Raw genomic sequence first — 22,227 nt, 5'->3', positions numbered from 1 at the left:
CTCCTACCGTCTTCTCTGACCCCGAGCCCCCACGGGCTCTGCTGCTCAGGGGTCACCCTACTCTGCTGCCCTCTTGTCAGCAGGATCTCTGCTGCCCCCAGGCCACCGTGGCGTCCCCCTTCCTAACCCCTTCTGATCCCACCCAGCGGGGGGGGGGCCACGATTCTCCTTGGCTCCCACACACACCCCCAGGTCCCGATCCCTGGGTCACCGCAGTTTTCTCTGGATGACACCTGCAGGGACCACCGGCTCATCTACAGCACAACTCCTCTGGCTTTAGCGCAGCTGCATATTTTGCTAACATCGCAATGTTTTATATTTTTGGGGTGGTTTTTTATTTCTATTTTTTGGGGGGTGGGCTAGAGGCGAGGGATTCCACCTGGGCTAGGAGCGCGCCTCCACTGTATCTTGGGAAGCGTGGCTCCTAGCAGTCGCCAAGGGAAAGGCCCCCTGGGAGGTGGTAAAACCCATTTCCTGAGACTTCGTGGGGCAGAACCTTCTCGATTCCCTGAAGGGGACAGAGAATACAGATCTGTTGGATTAAGAAACGTAAAACGCTGGGCCAGGGAACTGGCACAAGAGAACTGTGCAAAGACGTGCAAGTCCACGAGGAGTTCCGGGAACCGTGCAGGGAACAGACTGAAGGCAACAGGAACTCACGCAGCAATACGGTGACTCTGTATTTTCGAAGCTGAACGCCAGCGGGAAGGTCTGGCAACTGACTAAACCGGAGAACAACAAAAGAAGCAAACACAGAAGGCCCCGCTTGCTACCATGTGGTCCTCCGGGAGCGGGGATCCTGTCCCAGAGGCAGGAGCACAGGCGGAGGCACCAGTGACCATCTCTAGTTCACTCACTCGTCTTCCAGAGATCTCAGGGCACCTGCCTCTGTGCTTCGCCCAAAGCTCAAAGTCCTCACTGAACGCAGGCTGCACACACGAGAGGCAAGTCATGATGGACTAATTATAGGCACTGATGGAGTCAGATCATATTTCCCTCCTCTTTGGGGACAGCACTCATCTCACCTCCCCCTCAGCAAGTCCCGTCCTGGGGCTCGGCCACCGAGCCAGCTGTCTGCGGGATCGCAGCCCAGGCTCCGAGGGGGCAGCCCCACTCCTCTGGTTCCTGCCCAGCAGCTCAGATGCTGAGGGCACCCTCTGCCCCGGAACAGCCTTGGAATCACCAAGTGTGACACTGTCCTTGCAGGGATCATGTCCACCGTTCATGACCAAGCCTATTTGTGGACACGGCTTCTGCGAGGACCAGTACACACCTCCCCCCGGGTGAATAAAAGACTGACTGAATGAGCTAGAGCCTTCTTCATCTCCTTTATTCAAGTTCACTACAGACGTTCCCCCTCTCTTAAAAATGACAGTGACCCTCCTCAGTAACATGTGCCCGTTAATCTGCTTATTTTGGAAGCTTCATGTTCATCTCCGTGAGCCATCCACATTTTCCGCAAGAGAATAGTCAGCTTCCCCAAGGTGCGCACCCCAAGATAACCATCCCACTCCAACGGATGCCGCAAAGGGCCCAAACAAGTCTCTTTGGGGGGAAAATTTTTAGGAAATGTGCAAAGAATTCAGAGTTGTCCGCACAAACTTGCAAAAGTATACGGTGTGGACAATCTGCAGCTATAAAAATATACACATACAAAAAGACAGCTACAAAATCATGGTGCCCACTTTCTTAGATTTGCATTATAAAAAGTAGGGATTTTTCATTAAAGATCAACTTTGGGGGGTGGCATTATTACTGTGACTCCACGGCTGTCCCCCAACCTTATTTTCCTGGAACAGTCAGAGCACATTGAACCAGCCACTGAGGAATGGAAGGGATTAATAATTCATGGGCCAAGGTGAGAAATTCAAGGTTCAAGGTCAAATAGTTACTCTGCTGTCAGTAAGAGTGTCATGAGTCAGGGAAGGAGGGAAGTATTTTAATACCGCCCTTTGGGTCTCTATTTTTTTTTCCTTTCTTTTTTTTTTTTTTATGCACTATGAATCACAACACAGTCATTGAGCTACAGCAGACAGGCTCTGGAATTTGCATCGATGTGTGATCTCTGGCAGCCCCTACACATTCAATGGACAAAGTTTGATGCTTCCTACACAGAGTATTCCGTTGGGTTTGGCCCACAGAGAGTCAGCAGGAAAGGCCACAAAGGGACTCCTGTCTTGGTTCTAGTTTCTCATCAGGGGGTACTTTCTCCTTGATGAGAAGAAACACACCTGGTCCCCATGCCTCTGTGTATGGCGCAGGCAGGGTCTTGGGGCCCCTGGGATTCTCGGCATAGAAGGCTATGTCCCTTGGGCAAGGCCAGCTGGTGTTACTTGGCTCCACAAGTATTGATGTTTTTCCCATCCACGGCGTCTTCCACGAGGGAGATGTGGTAATCGGTGGACAGGGTGAAATGAGAAATACAGCCCACAAGGCCTCGCATGTATTGCCTGTTAGTGTGCAAAGCGATTTCCTTCATTCCACCTGCCAGGAAGCAAGAAGGAGATGGGGTGAGCCAAAGGGGAGCAGGTCTCTTTAGGACACTTGAGTGTCTTCTGACCAAGGTGCCCCTTGGCTGACAGGAGGAGTGAGGGCTGTGAAGCTCTCCAACTGCTCAGTACATGGCATGTGTCTCATAATTACCCTGGAAGGAGCAGATTGACTTGTATCGATCTGACCCACAACCAGAGGCTACAAATACCCCCTCACATGTGATTTCTGACCCAATTGACCACTTAAAACCAAATAGCATCTGGTAAATTTTGAAATCTTATATAATGTCAACAAGAAGTAGCATGCAGTTAAAGCATGATGTCATCTTAAACTGAAAGAAATAACACTGAGAGTGAGAGCTTTCAGTCAGGTTCACTTGTAGGAAATATCATTTGGAGAGAGATGTATTTTCACATTTATGCATCTGCAGTAGCAGGTTCTACACTATTTACAGAAATACTACTCATCCTAATTTTGAGAGGGGACAAGAAAGATCCTCTCCTTCCTCAGAGACCACTTTTGGAGCTATATTAAGCAGGTTCTTGTTCTATAAACAAGAAAAGCATGGTTTTCCTGGTGGGTCAGTCCAAAGCACAAAAGCATCTAAGTGCTTCCTGCCCCCTCAGCCCTGAGTCACAAGTTCAGAAAATGGAAGAATAGAATTATCTGGCAAGCTTCCCAACTTCCAAGTATTTGATCCAGTGAAGTGCACCGCTTTGGGGAACCCCACCAAGACAAATGGAGGATTAATGAGAAGGCACTGGTGTAATTTAGATTCGGTCAGAGGTCACTTACCCACATAGAGAGCTCCATTGATGTTGAGCTGCCTCATCATGCCAGGTGATTTGCCTGTTCTGGCCCCGTAGTCATCCACAGTTATCTTTCCGGATTGGCCATCCCTGTAGAAACCATCATTTTTGGGAGCTTCACTCAATTATTCATTCATTTTAATAAAACTCTATTCAACTGTACCTACCTCTGTGGCAAGCACTATGTTAAATGATGGAAGTACAAGAAATGAAAGAAGAAAAAAAGTTCTTAGCCCTCAGGAGTTTACGGTTTCCCGAGGTGAACAAAAAAAAAAAAATCAAATTGTAAATAACAACAGCGTGTCACCACTCTGCAACAGAGGAATGCCAGCATGCCGTGGAACACAGGAGAAGGTGAGGGGGTCCGGGAAAGCTGCAAAGGAGATTCTGAGATGAGCTTCAAAGGCTGGGTAGGTCAGGGGAAGGAGGAGGGTAACACGAACAGGAAGTGGAAATGCCAAAGAGAGGAAAGACAGGCCAGTTGGTACAGGCCAGGCAGAGAGAATTCTGGAGGTGGGAGCAGAGTGGCCAGAAGCAGATGATGAAGCGCATTTCTCCCAAAGGGAACCAGAGAAGAACTATAAGGGAAGGAATGGTGGTAACGTGACACACGGTGAATCCGAATGGTGTGCAAAACAAAATGGGAAGCCAATGAAGCAGGTTTTGTAGGTAGAGGATTACTCTACGAGAGGACAAAGAATGGCTGAGAAGTCTCTAAAGGACCCACAGAGTCGCCCAAAAGTGACGGTGAGGACAGCGGAGTGGGGGTGTTCATCTGCAGCAAGGGCCTTGCCATTTTCTAAGCTGGTTTCCAAAACTATCCAGGACCAGGGATCTTCTTCAAAAAAACCACCTGTTTGTATAGCTCTTGGAGGGCTGAACCAACTCAGGCTGCACTTTTTATTTTTATTTTTATTTTTTTAGCAGCTCATTACTGATCTTCTCATAGTCTTTTTTTATAGCAAACTGTTCTTGTATATCGAGTTTCTAGCCTCTCTTATCTCTCTGACAATAATAATATGTTCATTTTTTCATTCAAGTCTCTGTTTCCTTCGAATTGCTTTGTTACGTTGATTTGTTCTGACATCCATCTTTTATACTGGAGACTTCAAATGCCTAGGGATTCCTAGGCCACTTCATGGTTAAGTGAAGGGAAAAAGCACCGGGGCGCCTGGGTGGTTCAGCTGGTTAAGCGTCTGACTCTTGATTTTGGCTCAGGCCATGATCTTATCAGGGTCATGAGACTGAGCAAGAGGCTCCTCCCTCAGCAAGGAGTCTGCTTGAGACTCTCTCTCTCTCCCTCTGCCCCTCCCCCACCTGATCATACTCTCTCTAAAATAAATAAATAAAATCTTTAAAAAAAGAGAGAGAAAAAGCACTAAATGGCAGATTGGGAGCTCTGTGTGCAGGATGGGTTCTGTTGACTGGGGCTTCATAGTGCTGGGATTTGGCTCCATCATTTTCTTGGGGGACACCTGGATTTTCTACTTTCCTTACTGTGGGGTATAGGCCTGGGTCCCAGCATCCTGGAATCTCACCAGGGGAAGAATCATGGGGTTTGTAATATTAAAAATATGAGCTTGTTCACAGTCCCCAGCATTAGTTTGTATAGTTGATACACTATACAGTGCTACCAGTTCAGACCTTTATTCTACTTTCTCCAGAAAACTGCCTTTCATTATTTTCCCTTGGGTAGGGAAAGGGCAATGTGCCCGCCATATGAGGTAGAAGAGGGGCTTGAGTTCTAACTCCTCAAGTAAATTCAAGTAAGTTTTTTAAAACCAATCTTCCCACTTTTAGCTCCTCCTTCACCTTCCAATGGTTTCTGGCTCTACCCTTTCTTGGGGGATATGATAATATAAATCTGGTTGGCCAGGTCTCATGTCTTGGCAAAAACTCTTCTAATAACTAACTTCAGAAGTAATTCTGTTCTGTCCTCACCCTCGAGACCATACACTGCCTCCTCACTTTGGATACGCTTTTTCAGAATCTCATGCCTGAATGCTGGGATGGGCAGTTCTGGCCCCCCAGCTTGCCTCGCCTGACCTGCCTTTCCCATGCTACCCCCCCCAACCATTATTCTAAAAAATTCCATTTTTCCCCACTTTAATTCATCTAAGAATTTTTCATTTTTTTCTATGTCTGAAATGAGGATATGTCATATAATTAACGGCATCTTAGGCTTAAGAAAACATTGTATCAACTTCTAATGTAATAAGTAATGGGCAGGAGAGTGGAGTCCAGCCAGGCTACTCCCTCCACAGCCTATGTGTGAGCTGAGGAAGACAGTGACCATAGCAGCCCCATGTTTCCTCAGCCACACTCATGACCTCACCTACCGACATCCCCGGAAAGGGCTATGGTAAATGTTCAGGGAAGAAACACAGACTCTATTCAGCTCATCTTCTGGAACCTTCATCTAATGTGGCAAGACTAACCTTTTTTTTACAGAGCTAAGCTTGAGCCTGCTATTTGGTTTCTCAGAATATACTGTTAAGACTATGGACACAGGTAGTAAAACTAATTTTAAAGGAATGAGGGGCACCTGGGTGGCTCAGTGGTTGAGTGTCTGACTTTGGCCCAGGGCGTGACTCTGGGGTCCCAGGATTGAACCCTGTATCAGGCTCCCTCCATGGAGCCTGCTTCTCACTCTGCCTGTGTCTCTGCCTCTCTCTCTCTTTCTCTCTCTCTCTCTCTCTGTCTCTCATGAATGAATAAAATAAAATCTTAAAAAAATAAAGGAATGATTTACCCAAAGTTAATCAGAAGTCAAGGTAGTGACCTTTGTGAGCGGGAGATATGTAACTGAGGCAGAGCACACACAGCTTCTAAAGCTCAGGTAATATAATGTCAAAAAAAGAAAAAGAAAAAAGTGAGCAATTGCCTCCACAATGAGATTTAAAACATTCCTCAAAGTCCAGAGGCCCTGAAGTCTTATCCCACTCGAGATATCTAGATCTCACTAGATCTAGATCCAGTTCGGTTATCAAGAAGTTATTTTTCTGAAAGTCCTCTAATGAGTGAAGACTTGGGAGTCCAGCCTGTCTGGCCTGTTAGTGTTAGGGAAAGACAAGGGGTAAGTTAGGAACAGAATGCCCTGAATGACTGGGGTTGGAAGTAGTAGGATGCCAGGTGAGGTTGGGGAACCCGACATTGGGGCCACAGGGACTTGGAAGGCACATCCACCCCTTGCTGAGCTCTGGCTCTGTCTCCCCCTGTGGTGGGGACTCACCTAACAGCCTTGACTCGGTGCCACCGACCATCATTGAAGGAGCCATTAACCATGATGGATGCCACACCGCTGCCCAGGTTATAGCTAATGGCAGGAGAGAAGAAACAGACAGACAGAATAAGGTGCTGAAGTACAGACAGCCGGGCAACCACAAATGATTCTCACTGCAAAAATTCCTTGGAACTCAGACTAGAGTTTCCTTAATACAAAACAAAACAATGTTATAATAAGCATTAGCGTTTCCAGGCTAGGCCACGGATGATCCAAAAAAAAAAAAAATGTTTTCTTTTAATTCTAAATGTAGTAAACATTTACCTTTTCAACCCTTTTCAAGGATGAGTTTGGTTAGTGTTGAGTACGTTCACATTGTTGTGCAAGCAATGTTCACAACTGGTTTTATCTTGCAAACCTGGAACTCTGCACCCTCGAAACTAAAGCTCCTCACTCACCCTTTCCCCAACCTTGGCAGCCACTGTTCTATCTTCTCTCTCTGTGGCCTTGGCCTTGACTATTCTAGATACCTCATCTAGGTAGACTCATACAGTGTTTGTCCCTTTGTGAATGGCTTATTTCATTTAGCACAACGTCCTCAAGGGTTCGTTCGTTTGTTTGTGTTGGCCCCACATACAGAAGCATCAACACTGTAGTATCAGGACAGGAAGGGCTTCATCACTTGTAACGTGTTGTACTAGCTTAAATACTGTCTCCCCATCCCCAATTTAATGCTCACTCAGAACCTCAGATACTGCCCCCCCCCAAATTAATGCTCAGAACCTCAGAACAGGACCTTATTTGGAAAGAGGATCTTTGCAGATGTAATTAGTTAAGACAAAGTCATCCTGGGTTAGGGCGGCCCTAAATCCAATATTCATTAGAACAAGAGAACATTTTTGGACACAGAGACGTGTAAGGAAGAATGCCTCAGGAAGATGCAGGCAGAGATTGGAATGATGCATCTAGAAGCCAAGACACACGAAGAAGTGCCAGCAACCACCACTACCTGAGAGAAAGGGATAGAACATTCTCCCTCACAGGCGCCTGGGTGGCTCAGCGGTTGAGCATCTGCCGTTGGCTCAGGTTGTGATCCCGGGTCCTGGGATCCAGTCCCACACCAGGCTACCCGCAGAGAGCCTGCTTCTCCCTCTGCCTGTGTCTCTGCCCCTTTCTCTGTGTCTCTCATGAATAAACAAAATCTAAAAAAAAAAAAAAAAAGTAAAAAAGAACATTCTCCCTGAGAGGCCCCCAAAGGAACCAATCCTACCAACACCTGTGTGCTGGACTTCTCTCCTCCAGAACCGTGAGGGAAGACAATTCTATTGTTTTAAGTCATCCAACTTGTGGTAATTTGTTATGGCAGCTCTCAGAAACTAATACATGTGTTTTCACTTTCTGAAAAACAGAACAAGGCAGAGTGGGCTGAGCCCCAGAGAGATCAGGACAATCTGCCTAAAACCCCGAAGCGAATGTGTAGGACGTAACTTGGTGCCTTATCTGTTCCTCCCTCCCCGCTTGACTCTGATATCAGGTCCACTCGGTAGCTTCGTATTTCCTATTTCAGTTTCCAGATGCCCTCGCCTACCCTAAGGGTACCAGAAGATGTGCACATGTTGTTTACCAGAGAGAACTATTCCTCTTAGTCCAGTGCTCATTTAATAATTATAATTTAATTCAATTCAACAAATATTTCGTGAGTGACTACTCCGGGCTGGGCGCTGGGCCAACTGCCTAGCCCTCCCCTCGATAATGTAATAAAGCCTATGTGATCATGCTTTTCAAAGAAAATGTGTTCCACCAGGGCACTTCTCTCCTCATCTTGTAAGAGGACATGTCTGTCCATTACTTCACTGGCCAAGAAACAGGAACATTGAAAGGAAACCTGGCTTAGTTACTGAGCTCTTCCATGCACTCGCTCTGAGAAAAAGAGCAAAAATAGAAAGCCCTTGGCTTTCCCCAGGGAATGCCCTATGGGTCCCTCCTGTAATCATGGAGGCTCCAAGGAGTCACCCAGCCCATTGACACTGAGCCAAGCACACAACTTGGGTGACCTGACAAGCTGGGAGACTCAGCTGTCATGCTGATCCTGAAAAGTTTACTGCTTCCTAATGAATTTTCCACATTCGGAGTCTCCTTGTATGCAGCAGACTGGAGGTGGGACTTTCAGATCTCATTATTTAGTGGCCAAATGACCTCTTGAAGAAATGAATGAGTATGAAGCAGGGCTGAGAGCTGGTTGGCAGAAACTGAGCTGACTTACCAGGTGTGGCTTTTATGAAAGGCGACTCAGGGTAATAGAAAGAGCGTGGGCACTTGGATTGGACTGGCCTGCCTGGATTCCCAGTCTTGCCAATTACTAGCTCTGTGACCTTGGCCATTTGCCCCATTTCTCTGAGACTGTTTCCTCATCTGTGAAATGGGGGTAATAATTCCTTCCCTAAAGGACTGTAGGGAATATTACATAAAAGAGCACAGCACATAAGATTCAAACAAATAAGCCCACCACCCTACATATATGTAGTCCTTGAAGTGGCTTAGAGTCCACATTGACAATACACCTGGAGGAACCTGCAGTAAGCAGAAAGTTGCCACCAAGAGTTAAATTCATCAAACCTCTCTTGGAAGAGTAGTCATGTGTGAGAGTGAACCAACAGGCTGTAAATCTGTAACTAAAAAGGTCAGGAACACCCAGATCTCAGAATCAAAGGGACTTGGTTATAATCTCAGGGACACTAGGCTGGAATGTGACTGTAATTCGGTGAATGGAAACCTTTCACCTGTGTTTGGATAAAAGACGGGCTTTCTTCTGCTCTCCAACCTGATAACGCTCCTGTTTATGCAAAGAGCCAGAATGTGCTCAAGGGAGTCAACACTGAACCTAGCAGACAGGAATCCAGCCCTCACTGTGAGGTGGAGGCTGGGGCAGGAACTCAGTTGGCATTTCCATGGCCTGACTTTCCAACACCCACCACCACTCTCTCAGACCTTCCAAGTAACCTCCTGTTTCCCCAGATGCCCTGTTACCCTGGACTATCTCTTTGGTTTTTTTTTTGTTTTGTTTTGTTTTGTTTTTGTTTTTTTTACAATAATAAAAGACCAAGAATAGTGGTTATTTGCTTTGGGAGAGGGCATGAGGGAGTTCTCTTAGGTGTGGGAAATGCTTTCTATCTTATTCTGGGTGGTGGTTACACAGGTGTCTACACGTTTAAAAATTTTTCAGATTTATCAAGCTGTACACCTCATATTTATGCACTTCATGTAAGTTATAACCTCAGTTTTAAAAAAGGTGGAAACATGGGGCACCTGGATGGCTCAGTGGTTGAGTGTCTGCCTTTGGCTCAGGTTGTGATCCTGGGGTCCTGGGATCAAGTCCCACATCAGATACCCTGCAGGGAGCCTGTTTTTCCCTCTGCCCATGTCTCTGTCTCTCTCTCTCTCTCTGTGTGTCTCTCATGAATAAATAAATACAATCTTTTAAAAAATAGGTAGAGGGCAGCCCCGGTGGCTCAGCGGTTTAGCGCTGCCTTTAGCCTGGGGTGTGATCCTGGAGTCCTAGGATCAAGTCCCACATCAGGCTCCCTGCATGGACCCTGCTTCTCCCTCTGCCTGTGTCTCTGCCCCTCTCTCTCTCTCTGTGTGTGTGTGTGTCTCTGATAAATAAATGAAATCTTTAAAAAAAATTAAAAAAGGTAGAAACAATGAATGAATGAATGAATGAATGAATGAATGAACAAATGAATGCATGTCTGGCTTCTCTATCAACGCCTTGTAAATCTGGTTAGCATGACTTGGTTACTCTGATCCAAATTTACCTGCTCAACTTGCCGTGCACGGGAAGCTATGGGGCTGAGCACCAAGGTGGGCTTCTGGGAAAAGCCACCACGTAAGGCCTTCTGGAAACCAGTGGCTGCCTCCACATGATGACACACCAACTTAGGTCTTACCCCCTTTGAACTGTAGCACAGAGCATTTTGCTAATGTCAGATCTCTTCCTTTTCTCTGTTGCATGAAAATGTTATCAGGGTCACATGGAAATAGTGGGAAAGACTATCAATCAGGTGGTTTTCACAAACCTGTTCACCTGTTCACTTTGTGTCCCATACACAATCATAAAACGTAATGAAACAAAACAACCAAAAACTACGCTTTTAGCTGAACCCTTAGATTCCCTGTCTTCTATTTAACCTTGCACAAAGAAACCCAGAAAACATTTGCTCAAAGATAAGAATTTAAATAATCATTACCACTAACAGCTAGACCCTGCACTAAGTCCTTTATGTGAATTAACTCATTTGATCCTCACAACTGTTTGCTTCTGGCTTTGACGGAGAGATGGGGTAACTTGGGGAGGTCGCCTGGCCGTGGGAATGGCACACGTCTGACTCTGAAGCCCAGGCCCTTGACCATTGCAGACCCTGTTTCTTAGGGCACGGTTCCTGCTTGTTTCCAGTCGGATTCTGGCCCCCAGCAGGACCTGGTCCATCAGAACCTCGGAGGGCGGTCCCAGGAATCTACCTCGGAGCCCAGCTCCCCGGCTGACTCAGTCGCCCGGCCTCCCGCAGCACTTCCTCCATCTGTGCTGGGTGGATGGATGTGGGAAGTCACTGCCCGGAGGACGGAAGTGGACGTGGGGTGGCAGCTTGGCAGCCCCAGGCCCGGGGACCCCGGGCCGGGCCACGCCAGCAGCAGCCGTGTGCCTCGGCGGGGGCAGAGCTGGGCGTCCTTCTCAGAGAACACAGCCCCGGCTCCAGGCTGGAAGAAACACGCTGGGCCCATCTTCAGAATCCGGAGGGAGAACCGCTAACACAAGCAAAACGTCTGGGATGCGGTGGGGCCCTCAGAGGGGTGTCCGGGGTGAGGGAAGCAGGGGGGCTGGCGAGCTGCGAGACAGCCGGAGCGGGGGGCGGCCTGGGCGCCCCTGGCAGAGCTCCCCTGTCCCTGTCGGGCCGGGTGGGGGCGCGGCTAGCGAGAGGGTTTGAGCTGGCGGCTTAGGGGGAAGCTGGGCCGCCCACCCCCGGCTGAGCTACTGTTTCAGTTCCCTTTCTGGGCACAATCAAGTACTTGAGGCCTTGGTGAGGTTAACCACAGGAAAACCGCAAGAAAATGGCTCGGCGGCAGCCAGCCTGAAACTGGGGTGTGAAGAGCTCTGTGTGTGACCTCAGGGCCAAGGGGGGAGGGGCCGAGACGGGGAGAGCGGCTCCCACCGGCCAGCCCCCCAGCCTCGGGCCTTCAACCACACGCCGTCTCCCGAGTCCCCGACAATCCCGGGAGGGCCTCCCCCCGCACGCTCTGCTGTACAGGCGCAAGCGTGACGTGGGACGAGGCGCAGTGCCTCCCAAAATGCCTTTTATTCAAACTGCCAAGACTGACATTATTCTCCTCGGGCTGTCAGTAATCCCTGTGCATGATCCACAGAAGCCCCAGAATTAATTCTTCATCTTCTCCACAGGCCAATCATCTTTCTTTTAATTCCAACTGATTCCGTATCACTTAGTGCATTTGTGCCAGTCACCAGAGGGAGAATTAAAGAAGGAAAAACCAGAGAAACTCCTACCCACCCCATGGAGCAGAGAGAGGATCTTGGGACCAGGCAGGGGTTTCAAACCTTAGGGGACACAGAATCACCTGGAGAAACAGTGAAGACAGATGGTTGGGCCCCACCCCTATAGTTACTCTGGTTCAGTAAGTAGGTCAAGGATGGAGCCTGAGAATTTGCATTTCTAACAAGTTCCCAGGTGACACTGATGCTAGTGGTCCAGGGACTGTGCTTCGAGAAACATGGGTCTGGGCAAGTTATTTCTAACCTCAAATGAGGATGTATCATCAGAAACTCTACAGAGGCTTTCTCATATCACACAAGCCAGTGCCTGCCCTGGGGAAAGCCAGCTCCCACCCTTTGTGGTGGGCAGAAGTGGTCTAGGTAATCCTCTAGCTACTTCATAGCTTCCATTTGACAAATTTGAGAATAGTCTCATGGCACTCAAAAGAGGTAGGAACTTCCGGGACTGCCTTATCAGCATCACCCAAGAAACACCTAAAAAAATCCGAATCCTGGGTTGATCCACTGACGTGTGAATCTGTGCTTTGCAGGGTGAGATTGGAAGGTGGGCATTCTCCTTCCCAGGGCTGCACAGCTAAGCAGGGTCAGAATTTTATGGGCAGGTCTCTGACCTCAGATGGTCACATCTGCTGAGCCAGTTTGAGCTGAGGGCTCTGCTCACATCCATGCTCAGCACTATCAGAGGCCTCTTTCTACCACAGCCTAATTTGCAAGTGGGGAGATATGACAGCAACATACTAGAACAAGGGCCAAAAAATTTTCTGTAAAGGGCCAGATGAGAAATATTTTAGGTCTTGCCATATAGTCCCTATTGAAACTATCCAAATGTGCCACTGTAGCATGAAAGTAATGGGATAATATATAAATAAGTGAGTACAGGAGAATTTCAATAAAACTTCATTTGCAAAAGTGGGTGATGGGCTAGATATGGCCCAAGGCTAAAATCTGCCCACTGGTGCTCTAGAAGATGGATGCTGGAAAGAAATACCAGAAGCCTCAAATAAGCCTGGACCAACAGTCAGTTCCAGCAGTGTATGCTGTTACTTTGGCATCACTCTGGCACTGCCTGAGAAAAATCACAAGGTGGTGCTGAAGACAACCGGCGAGGGGTTACCTGAACACCAGGGCTCCATCTCGAAGGCCCAAGGAAATGAAGTCACTGTTGGGTCTCATGGGGCTGTCTCCTCTCCACATCAACAGACCATCTTTGGCAGTTGTCTTAAACCTCATGAATGCATTTGATCTTGATCCAGATACCCTGGGGAAAATATACAAATAATTGCAACAAATCAACGTCCATTCTGAATACACCGAGGAGCCAGGTGTAAGGGTAACCTGGCATTTCTGAAATGTACTACCAGGAAATTAAAAATGGCATCACCACCACAAGCTGCACTATGGGCCTAAAATTCTGGTTTGCTCATTTTACAGCAGCGTCCTCCTCCCCACATGTGGTAAACTCCACGAGAGGGCATTTTGATGAGCCACAGCTTTGCCAGACTCTGGCCAATGCCAGCCAGCATCAAGACTATACCACCAATACACACCTCAGTCTTCCCTCTTCCCTGTCCCATCTTCAAGGGGCCTTGGAATAGTGTTTCTCATTCCCCAACAGAAAGTGAGTTTCTTAATTGCCAAGAGGTTCAAGTTGGCAGCTCTCTGGGCTATAATCATGGCTGTGGATGACACACTCTGGCAGTGACTGTCCTTGAGGGAAGAGGAGGAGTGACTGGACAGGGGGAAGAGTGTCAGACAAGGAAGGTGGCTTGTTGGGACAATGATCCTGAGAGCTGTTGGAGTGGAGGCAGGGTGGAGAGGAACAGGAAGCTGTGCTCAGACAGGTTAGCTCCTGCCCTCACAGCCATGGCTGGTGATAGGACCACGTGCTTACATGTTCTTATCAGTTCTTAGGTACAGATAGTTGAGAAATCTAGTCTCTCTAAGGTTACAAGGGTTTCATCTAATATAAGGAGAAGAGCAAGCATGAAGTCTTTAAATAAAAGGTGACATAAGGCTAAACCTAATATAGTATTGTTCCTAATATGACACTACTGGGAAAGTCTCCTTTTCTACTTTCCTATCCCTTGTACCATCCCTCTCTGTCTCATATACCTGCTCAGGAGCTGTATTGTATATTCACTACAGACCCTCTTCGACTTATTGTGGGGCTACACCTCAATAAACCCATCATAAGTTGAAAATATCCTAAGTCAAGAATGCATTTAGTACACCTACCCTACTGAACATCGTAGCTTAGCCCAGGCTACCTAAAATGTGCTCAGAACATTTCCATTAGCCTACACTAGAGAAGAATCATCTAAAACTAAGCCTATTTTATAGGTGTTGACTATCTCATGTCACTTATTGAGTATCATACCGAAAGTGAAAAACAGAATAAGTTTACGGGAACAAAATGGTGGTAAGGGCACCCTCGTGATGGTGTGGCTGTAGCCATTGCTACTGCCCAACACCGTGAGAGAGGATCGTATCGTAATCATCAGCCTGGGAGAAGACAAAAATTCAAAGTATGGTTTCTATGGAATGCACATCACTTTTGCACCACTGTCATGCTGAAAATTGTTAAGTCGAACCATCACAGCTTGGGGATGATCTATATATAGCGAACAGTGGAGGGGACTTTTGTCTAGGCTCCCCAGGGCCTGACCTAGACAGGAAGAGATCACATTGACCTTCCCCATGCAGGGCCTCGGAGTGAGGCAGGGAGGAGCAGCGTCCATAATGGTGACTTTGCCACCAGGCCAGGTGCAGAGAATCCAGCCCTGGCCTACTCCCTAGAGACCTGCTGTTTTCCATCTTTTACTCTGAGTTCCTATTTTCCCTCACTTGCTCTGGATACATGGATTAGAATAAGCCAACCATCATGGTTCCATTCCTCTTGCAGTGATTGGTTTAGGGGTGGGCATGTGATCAATACTGTCCAATGAGATAGAGGAAATTTATCAGAAGGATTCTAGGAACGATTCTTTTCCTTTAAGAAAGAGTTGCATGAAAAAGAAATTCTTACTTCCCCTGTATATTGCCCTGATTTATAGCAATTTTATGAGCATCTTATAGACAACCACAAAAAGGAGTGCCCCCGGAGAATAACCTGAGGTTAACAAGGCAGAAAGATGCAAGAGACTTAGGTGTTTGAGGATACAGTTAAATCTCTGAATTAATCAACCCAGGAACCAGTCTACATCTGGACTGCTTATTACATGATATAATAAATACCTTTCACGTTTAAGACATTTTGAGTTGAATTTTCTGTTACATGCAGCCAAAGGCATCCAATGGAAACAGATCCTGATGTTGACACATGCATACACACACATGTACACAATTGCTTTGATTTGGGGCCCTGCACCCCCTATTCTCCCCAAACCCCTCTACTCCCCACAGCCACTTGGTGCCTCTTACTAAGCCCCAGAGGGCTAAAGACTTGGGCCCCTTTCACAATGCCTTGTTTTCTGGGGATTGAATGCTCTTGCATCTTTCGGGAGAAAGGGCTTAAGAAGGGAGAAACTCTCTCTGGGCTGGGAATCTATTTTGCCTAAGGCCCCCTGTCACAACAACCTAGATAAATACAACATGAAATTAAACAAACAAACAAACAAACAAACAAAACCAAGCATGTCTATCTGGTGTGTGTTCAGAGTTACCAGCTACATCCAAGACCCCAGGAAAGTCTCTTGACTATTTTTGTCCCTTGAAAAGCTCCCAAACTCTACCCTAAGAACTGGGTGCCTTTAGCTTCAAGCTTTGCCTTAGTCTGTTAAGATGCAGTCAGCTTAAAAAAAAAAAAAAAAGATGCAGTCAGCTTGAAGAGGAAGGATAATTCTAGAATGATGGTGCTGGTGACAGGTGGAGGACGGCACCCTATAAACTACAAAGAATTAGAGGAGGAAAAAGAAAGAGACAGGCAAACTGAAAGCACCAAAGATGAGCTTCACTAGTGCAAGGACTTTGCCTAGGGCCAGCCTTTCCTCGTCATGTAAACATGCTATTCCTTTGCCTAGGCCAGCCTTTCCTCGTCATGTAAACAAGCTTGGACTCTGGAGCTGGGCCGGAGCTGCTGCCACCAGGCGTGAAGAGCCAGGGCGGGGACTTGGGCATCTCCTTGTATCATGTTCTTGCATCCATGTGAGGAGAGCTGAGAAGCCCCCACTGAACTGGCCAGAGCCTGAAGAGAAGAGTGGATCTTCGGCAAGGAAGACCGAAGGTAGCACAGGGACTTGAGGACCGAGTGCTTGCAGGGACACCAGGGCACTTCTGCTGGCAGCTCCAGGCAGAGCTGCACACTGTGGTCATGGAACAGCACGAAGCTAACTGCCCTGCCTGGGGAATCGCACTCATAACTCTGGCTCCGGGAGTGTCAGGTTCTCACTGCTTCTCAAAACCCCAATATTAGAAATACTGGGGCTGAGCATGCTCCTCTCTCCAGGCCCTTTGACCAGAAAGGGTTTGGGTTGTTTGTAATGGGGCTGTTTGAAAGGCAGCATTTTTCAAGTTTAGTTTGTTTTTTGTTTGTTTTATTCTAGTTTCTATGTCTAGTTTGTGTTTCCTCCCTCCCCGAGGCCATGGCTAAAAGGCCTTCTTTGAGAACTATCTTCTGGCAAGTAAGATAAGGAAAAGCCCTGGCAAAGACTTTGAGAAACCTACCCCCGCAGAGATAAGGAAGGTGCACGCTGTTACGTATTACCTCTTGAGGATATCTGGGTTGTCATATGTCAGGTAGCTGCGGCCGATAAACTGCGGGATCTCGATGGCTTCTGTGATGGCTGTGATAGAACAGACAATGGAGGTTACATGGTATATGGCTTTCTTGACCCAGCCCTCAACCACAGGGCAGGAAAATACAAAGGAAGCCAGCTCCTGGAAATGGGACATTTAACAACTTGTCAGCCTCTTCCTCTTGGCTACACATGCATTTGGCCAGGTTCGGAGCTGCCTGTCAGGGCCTGGGGTTGGTGTCTCCCTGTGGTCGCCTCCCTGGGGCTGGCTGTCACTGTTATTGGCCTCGGCACTCCTGAGAAGTCCTTGCAGTATGTTGAAACTTGAACGGTGCCCAATTATTCTTGGAAACCAAAGAGCAGGTCTTGAGCCATATGGGGAACAGCTGGGGATAGCCCTAGATGTTCTCCTAGGGAGGCAGGGAAAACAATCCCCAAACAAAGCCCACCAGGATTTCCTTAACTGAAGCCAATCTGCCCCAGGACTCCAACTGCTTCAGGCATGACCTCGACGGACTGGTGAAGTAGGCGGGATAAGGCTTTGACCCATTTTTTACAAATGGCCTTCCAGTGTCATGTTTTACAGGGCCTTCACCACCTTCTCGTGAAGCAGCAGGGAATATGGAAGAGGGTTGGTTATTCCCATTTCACATAAGAGGAAGACAATGCACAGGAATCATCAAGGATTTGACTAAGATCATACAGCTAAGAAGAGGGTAAAAGACCCTAAACCAGACAGGCTCTTAATTCTGGCCCTCAGCCCACCTCTTATTTTCCAATATCTTAGAACCATATTTCCTTCTTCCTAATTTCTCACCCCTCTGTCTTCCCAAGGAATCACCCTTTCCCCCAAAGCAATATCTTTCTCTTCTTTAAAAAGACATAGAAGTGACAGTTTAAGGAAATTAAGGTAAAAAGAATCTCCTTTTCAAAGAAATGTGCAAAACGAGAGAGAATAAGCCACCTTATAAAACCAGTTAGGAGTTTCACAAAAATATGTGGTTGAAGCAAAGGAGACATGGAGCTGACTCTACTGACTCTACACCCAAGACATAAAATGTATAACTACTTGATATATGAACAGTTGGAGAGTTTAAACTTAACTTCTAACATGAAAAGAGAAAGAGAGAGACAGAGAGGAAGGAGAGAGGCAACAGCAAACCCGAAACCCAGTGACCGCAAGTATAACTTCCTCTGTTAGCAGGTCACCCATGGCAGGTTCCCAAAATCTTTACGTAAAAAATAAAAATAAAAAAAAAAAAAAAAGAAGGAAGGAAGGAAGGAAGGAAGAGAAATAAACCTTTATTAATTTCTGAGGTAACTCTGGAGACATTGTTTACGTGCTCTCTGACGTGGCACAGCTCTGGACAAGGGCGCTGCCAGCCCAGACGGCCTACTGGAACCCGGAAGGGCTCTGGTACAGCAGCCCCCACTTATTCGCCAGTTTGCTTATCCACTCTTTGAGCGGCTGGGTGGTCCAGAGGCAGATGATCCTATCTTCAGAAAGTCAACAGGAGCCTAACGCTAGGTCACCGAGCCTGCGTCATTCACCTCACTTCAGCGCATCGAATGGGCATTTATTTTATCTCACAGCATCACAAGAAGGGGGAGCACAGTCCAATAAGAGATTTTGAGAGTGAGAGACCACAGTCACATAGCTTTGATTCCATATGTTGTTCTAAGTGTTCGATTATCCGTTCTTGTTGTTCATCTCTTACTGGGCCTTAGACACTAGGCTTTATTGTAGGTAAGTACGTACGGGGGGGACATGGAACATATGGATCCCTGACTGGCTGTGGTTTCAGGCATCCACCGGGGGGCTGGGGGTGCTTACCCTGCAGATAAGGGGGGTAACCCTTCTGCTTAAAGTGGGTAAGAGGAAGAGGGGTAGAAAAGGCAAGGAGGCAGAGGGAGGAAAAAGAAAGAGTGGGATATACAACAGCAGGAGCTGAGGAGAAAAATGAACAGAAATGGGGGGGGGGAAGGAGGAGGCAATTAAAAAAAGGAGAGCCAGGCTCAGGGCAGGGGAGCCTTCAGGTGGGGGAAGGAGAGGGGGTGGGGAAGCGAGGCAGGGAAGGGAGGACCCAGAGGATGGTGAGAGAGGAAGAGGTGAAAGGGAGCTTGGGGGTTGGGGGGGATGCAGGCCCCTAATTCAGGACACGAGCACCCAGGGGGGAAAAGCAGAGGATATCCAAGCCATCAGAGGAGACATTCCCAGAGCTAAACATAGCCAAGGTTCCCCCACCGGCTTTGGCTCACCCCCAGGCCGAGATGCACAAGCAGGGCCCGTCCCCCTGCTGTTATTGGCCATGGCTGTGGGCCTGTGGCCAACAGCCTTCGTTCCCCCGGACTCCCTGAAATCAGATGTGCTTGTCACATGTGGTCAGCTGTGCACACAGAGAGCCTCAGAGGGGTCTGTGGGAGCCCCGTCCCAGCTGAGGCCCTAGCTCTGAGGTTCAGGCACATCCCTTGCCCGAGGTCACCCTGTTTCTAGACGAGCAGGGTGGTGGGGCTGCTGGGCTCAGAGGGATGATGCCCGCCTCCCCGGTGGAGTGGCCAAGGCCCCCACCACTTAACCCCCCTACCCTCTGCATGGAGCTGCCTGTTGGTGCCCATGGCCCAGCCGGAGCCCGCCCTGGCATGAGCCCAGAGTGCTTTCCCAGGGTCTCTGGGACGTTCTGTACTTACTATTGAGGCAATAGTTCCCACACTCTGCCACGTGCCAGCATGGAACAGAACAGGGAAAGTCAGAATTCCACAGTCATCGTAAAATCCCAGGTACCTTGGTTGGGGATCACTGGAAACCAGCCTTGTTTTGCTCCAAAAGCCCTGTCGAGGGCCCAGCTGGTCCTCTCAGGGGAACATGAATTTGAGTCCACTGCCCCCCCTCCCAGGGGAATCTTTCTCAGCACCAAGTCACCCAGCTCCCTTCCCTAAGTCTCCACCTAATACTGGGGGCTGGGGTGGGTACGAAGATGTGGAAGTCATCTGACACTCCTTAGCGCCCCTGACCTTGAACTAAATCCCCATGGACTCTCAAGCCCGAGAAACAGTCCTTTGCTAAAGAGTTACTTACCTCGTCAAGGATTATTACTTTTCTTGCCTCTAGGCTACATGGGAAAGAGGAATGATAAGCCAGCCAGCTGCCTCTTTTCTCTCTGTAGTGGAAAAATATCCCCCCAGTTCCCACCCCACCCACTCTTCGCAAGATTCCAGAGCCCTGCTTCTTTTGTGGTTAACAAAGGGCAGTCGACTGCTCCAGGAATGGCACGACTGAATACAAGGTGGTGAAAATACACTCACTGTAGGCCGTCTAGATGGAGAACTATTAATCCTGTCCTAAAACACTAGAGCTGGAAGTGACCATCTGGCCCCTCCTGGCCCTTTGTAGTTTGTTAAGATATTGTAAACATGATGATATTTTATCCGAATCTCATTTTTTTCTACATTGTCTTTTCTTCTGCGGCAAAGGCACTGGTCGAAAAGTGTTTTTGTCACATCTTCACATTTATCTCTAAAAGCCTGTGCCATCTGCCGACACACACATACAAATACCCCAATGAATAGCAGCTTCCAAGCCAGGCAAAGCAAATTTTCCACTTGAGGGACTTGAAACTCCCAACAGACTATAAAGAGCTGACGAGAGCGCTGGCTCTTTCACACAGTCACAGGACCACAGTGAAGGAAGGACCCGGGGGCTGGAATCTGACTTTTCCAATGTGCTGATGGATGGCCGCCCCGCCCAAGGCAGTGCCTGCATCCACAGGGTAGCACCCTCCTTTGCTGGACAGTTCTATGTGGTCCAGAATTCTTGGTTACGTGACGCTGACTCTCTAGCCAGAGTAACAACAACACAGGATCTTTCTCTCCAGGACCAGCCTTCAACCCTCTCAAGATCAACATCCAGGCTGGATACCCCCACATTTTTCCATTGTTTGATGATACAATGTCCTAAGGAATAAACATGCCCTGTGGTATGCATAATGGATATGTTTTATTCATTTGTGTTTTTAGAGACGCCTGGGTGGCTCAGCGGTTGAGCGTCTCTTTGGCTCAGAGCATGATCCTGGAGTCCTGGGATCGAGTCCCGCATCAGGCTCCCTGCATGGAGCCTGCTTCTCCCTTTGCCTGTGTCTCTGCCTCTCTCTCTCTCTCCTCTCTCTCTCTCCTCTCTCTCTCTCCTGAATAAATAAATAAAACCTTTTTAAAAAATTAAAAAAATAATTTGTTTGTATATATTAATCTGTTAAACTATGGCCTATGTTTCCTGAAGCTATTGTTTCATACACTGGCACCAGAAAAAGTAAAACCATCTAAATCAGACCTAACAATGTGCTGTGAATTTACTAAATACATTATAAAATGCTCGAAATAATTGTGTTTGTGGTGGATGCGTAATGATGAGCCGAGATCCGATCCTGCAGGATTGCTAAGTGTGTGCCCAAGCCTGGTTCATGGTCAGTTGGGAGTGCGGAGCGACTCGACCTGCGGCAGAGACACAGCCCCATCTAGCGGCCTGAAGGGTGCTGTGCGCCCGGAGTCCAAACTTTTTAGTAATGCGGGGAAGGGAAGGGAGGACCAGGACCTAGAGTTCTTTCCCAAAAGGCCTGCATGCTATTGGCTAGGAGAAGCCCAGGGGGAACCAGCTGCACCCTGTACCCTTGTCTTGGACACTCAGATCATAACCAAGGTGCTGAGAAGTCCCCCAGAAGAGAGAGCTGTTTAACTGGGGATACTCAGGATTACCCAAGCTTATCCCACCACAGAGCTCCACCCCTGTTTTGTGTATGTGAGTGTATGGCGCCTGTATGTGGGCCCCAAACACCCATTAATATTCCTCAGAACCTAATTTTGTACATGAGCTTTGTGAAATTCTGCTTTAACTTACTAGTAACTTACTTAGATACAAGAACCTGTGAGGGACTGGACACAGATAAGTAAATGTGGATGAGAATAAAGAGAAAGAAGAGAAATCTCTAAGCATAGGGCATGCCATTTCAGAGGAGGGAGGCCTTGGTGAGATGAGAAGGGGAGTTCTCAGTATTGGGGTGCTGCATGGGGTGCAAAGTCAGGCCTTATGATTTCTGTAGGCACCTGAAGTTAGAAGAAGGCTGGGAGTCAGAAGAACTTCTGGTTTCTCCTGTCCTGGTGGGTTCCCCAGGTTGGGATGGAAAGGCTCAGTTTTCTGTAGCTGCTAGTGCTACAGGGAGCCCGCAGTGTCCGGGGAGCAGTGAGGGGCTCAGTGGGAGCTCCATGCCTGCTTCTGCGCGGGCTCAGCCTTGCAGGGACAGTGGTGGTGGTGGGGTCCCCAAACCACTGTGATGGCCTGGGTGTCTAGACCACTCCAGGATTTGCACGAGTTTCTGGTTCTAACCCTCCTGTGCCACCGAGAGGTGAGAACAGGTG

At 48.0% G+C, this 22,227-nt stretch overlaps 1 protein-coding gene across 1 annotated transcript in view; it reads right to left on the bottom strand.

Moving 5' to 3' along the window:
* Positions 1-1,302: 1,302 nt before the first annotated feature.
* The window catches only part of EGFLAM (EGF like, fibronectin type III and laminin G domains), a 178,729-nt gene continuing 157,804 nt past the window's right edge, over positions 1,303-22,227 (bottom strand). Inside the window, exons 19-23 of the mRNA XM_055325869.1 lie at positions 16,791-16,869; positions 13,203-13,346; positions 6,535-6,618; positions 3,289-3,392; positions 1,303-2,484 (exon numbers count right to left, since the gene is read on the bottom strand). Of these exons, the coding sequence (XP_055181844.1) occupies positions 2,330-2,484; positions 3,289-3,392; positions 6,535-6,618; positions 13,203-13,346; positions 16,791-16,869 (566 nt within the window). The 3' untranslated portion in view covers positions 1,303-2,329. The remainder of the gene's footprint in view (positions 2,485-3,288; positions 3,393-6,534; positions 6,619-13,202; positions 13,347-16,790; positions 16,870-22,227) is intronic.

This window comes from Nyctereutes procyonoides, unplaced genomic scaffold, assembly GCF_905146905.1.
Source record: "Nyctereutes procyonoides isolate TBG_1078 unplaced genomic scaffold, NYPRO_anot_genome, whole genome shotgun sequence".
Classification (NCBI taxonomy): domain Eukaryota; kingdom Metazoa; phylum Chordata; class Mammalia; order Carnivora; family Canidae; genus Nyctereutes; species Nyctereutes procyonoides.
The sequence above is the reverse complement of the archived record's forward strand: the minus strand, read 5'-3'. Positions and strand labels throughout refer to the sequence as shown.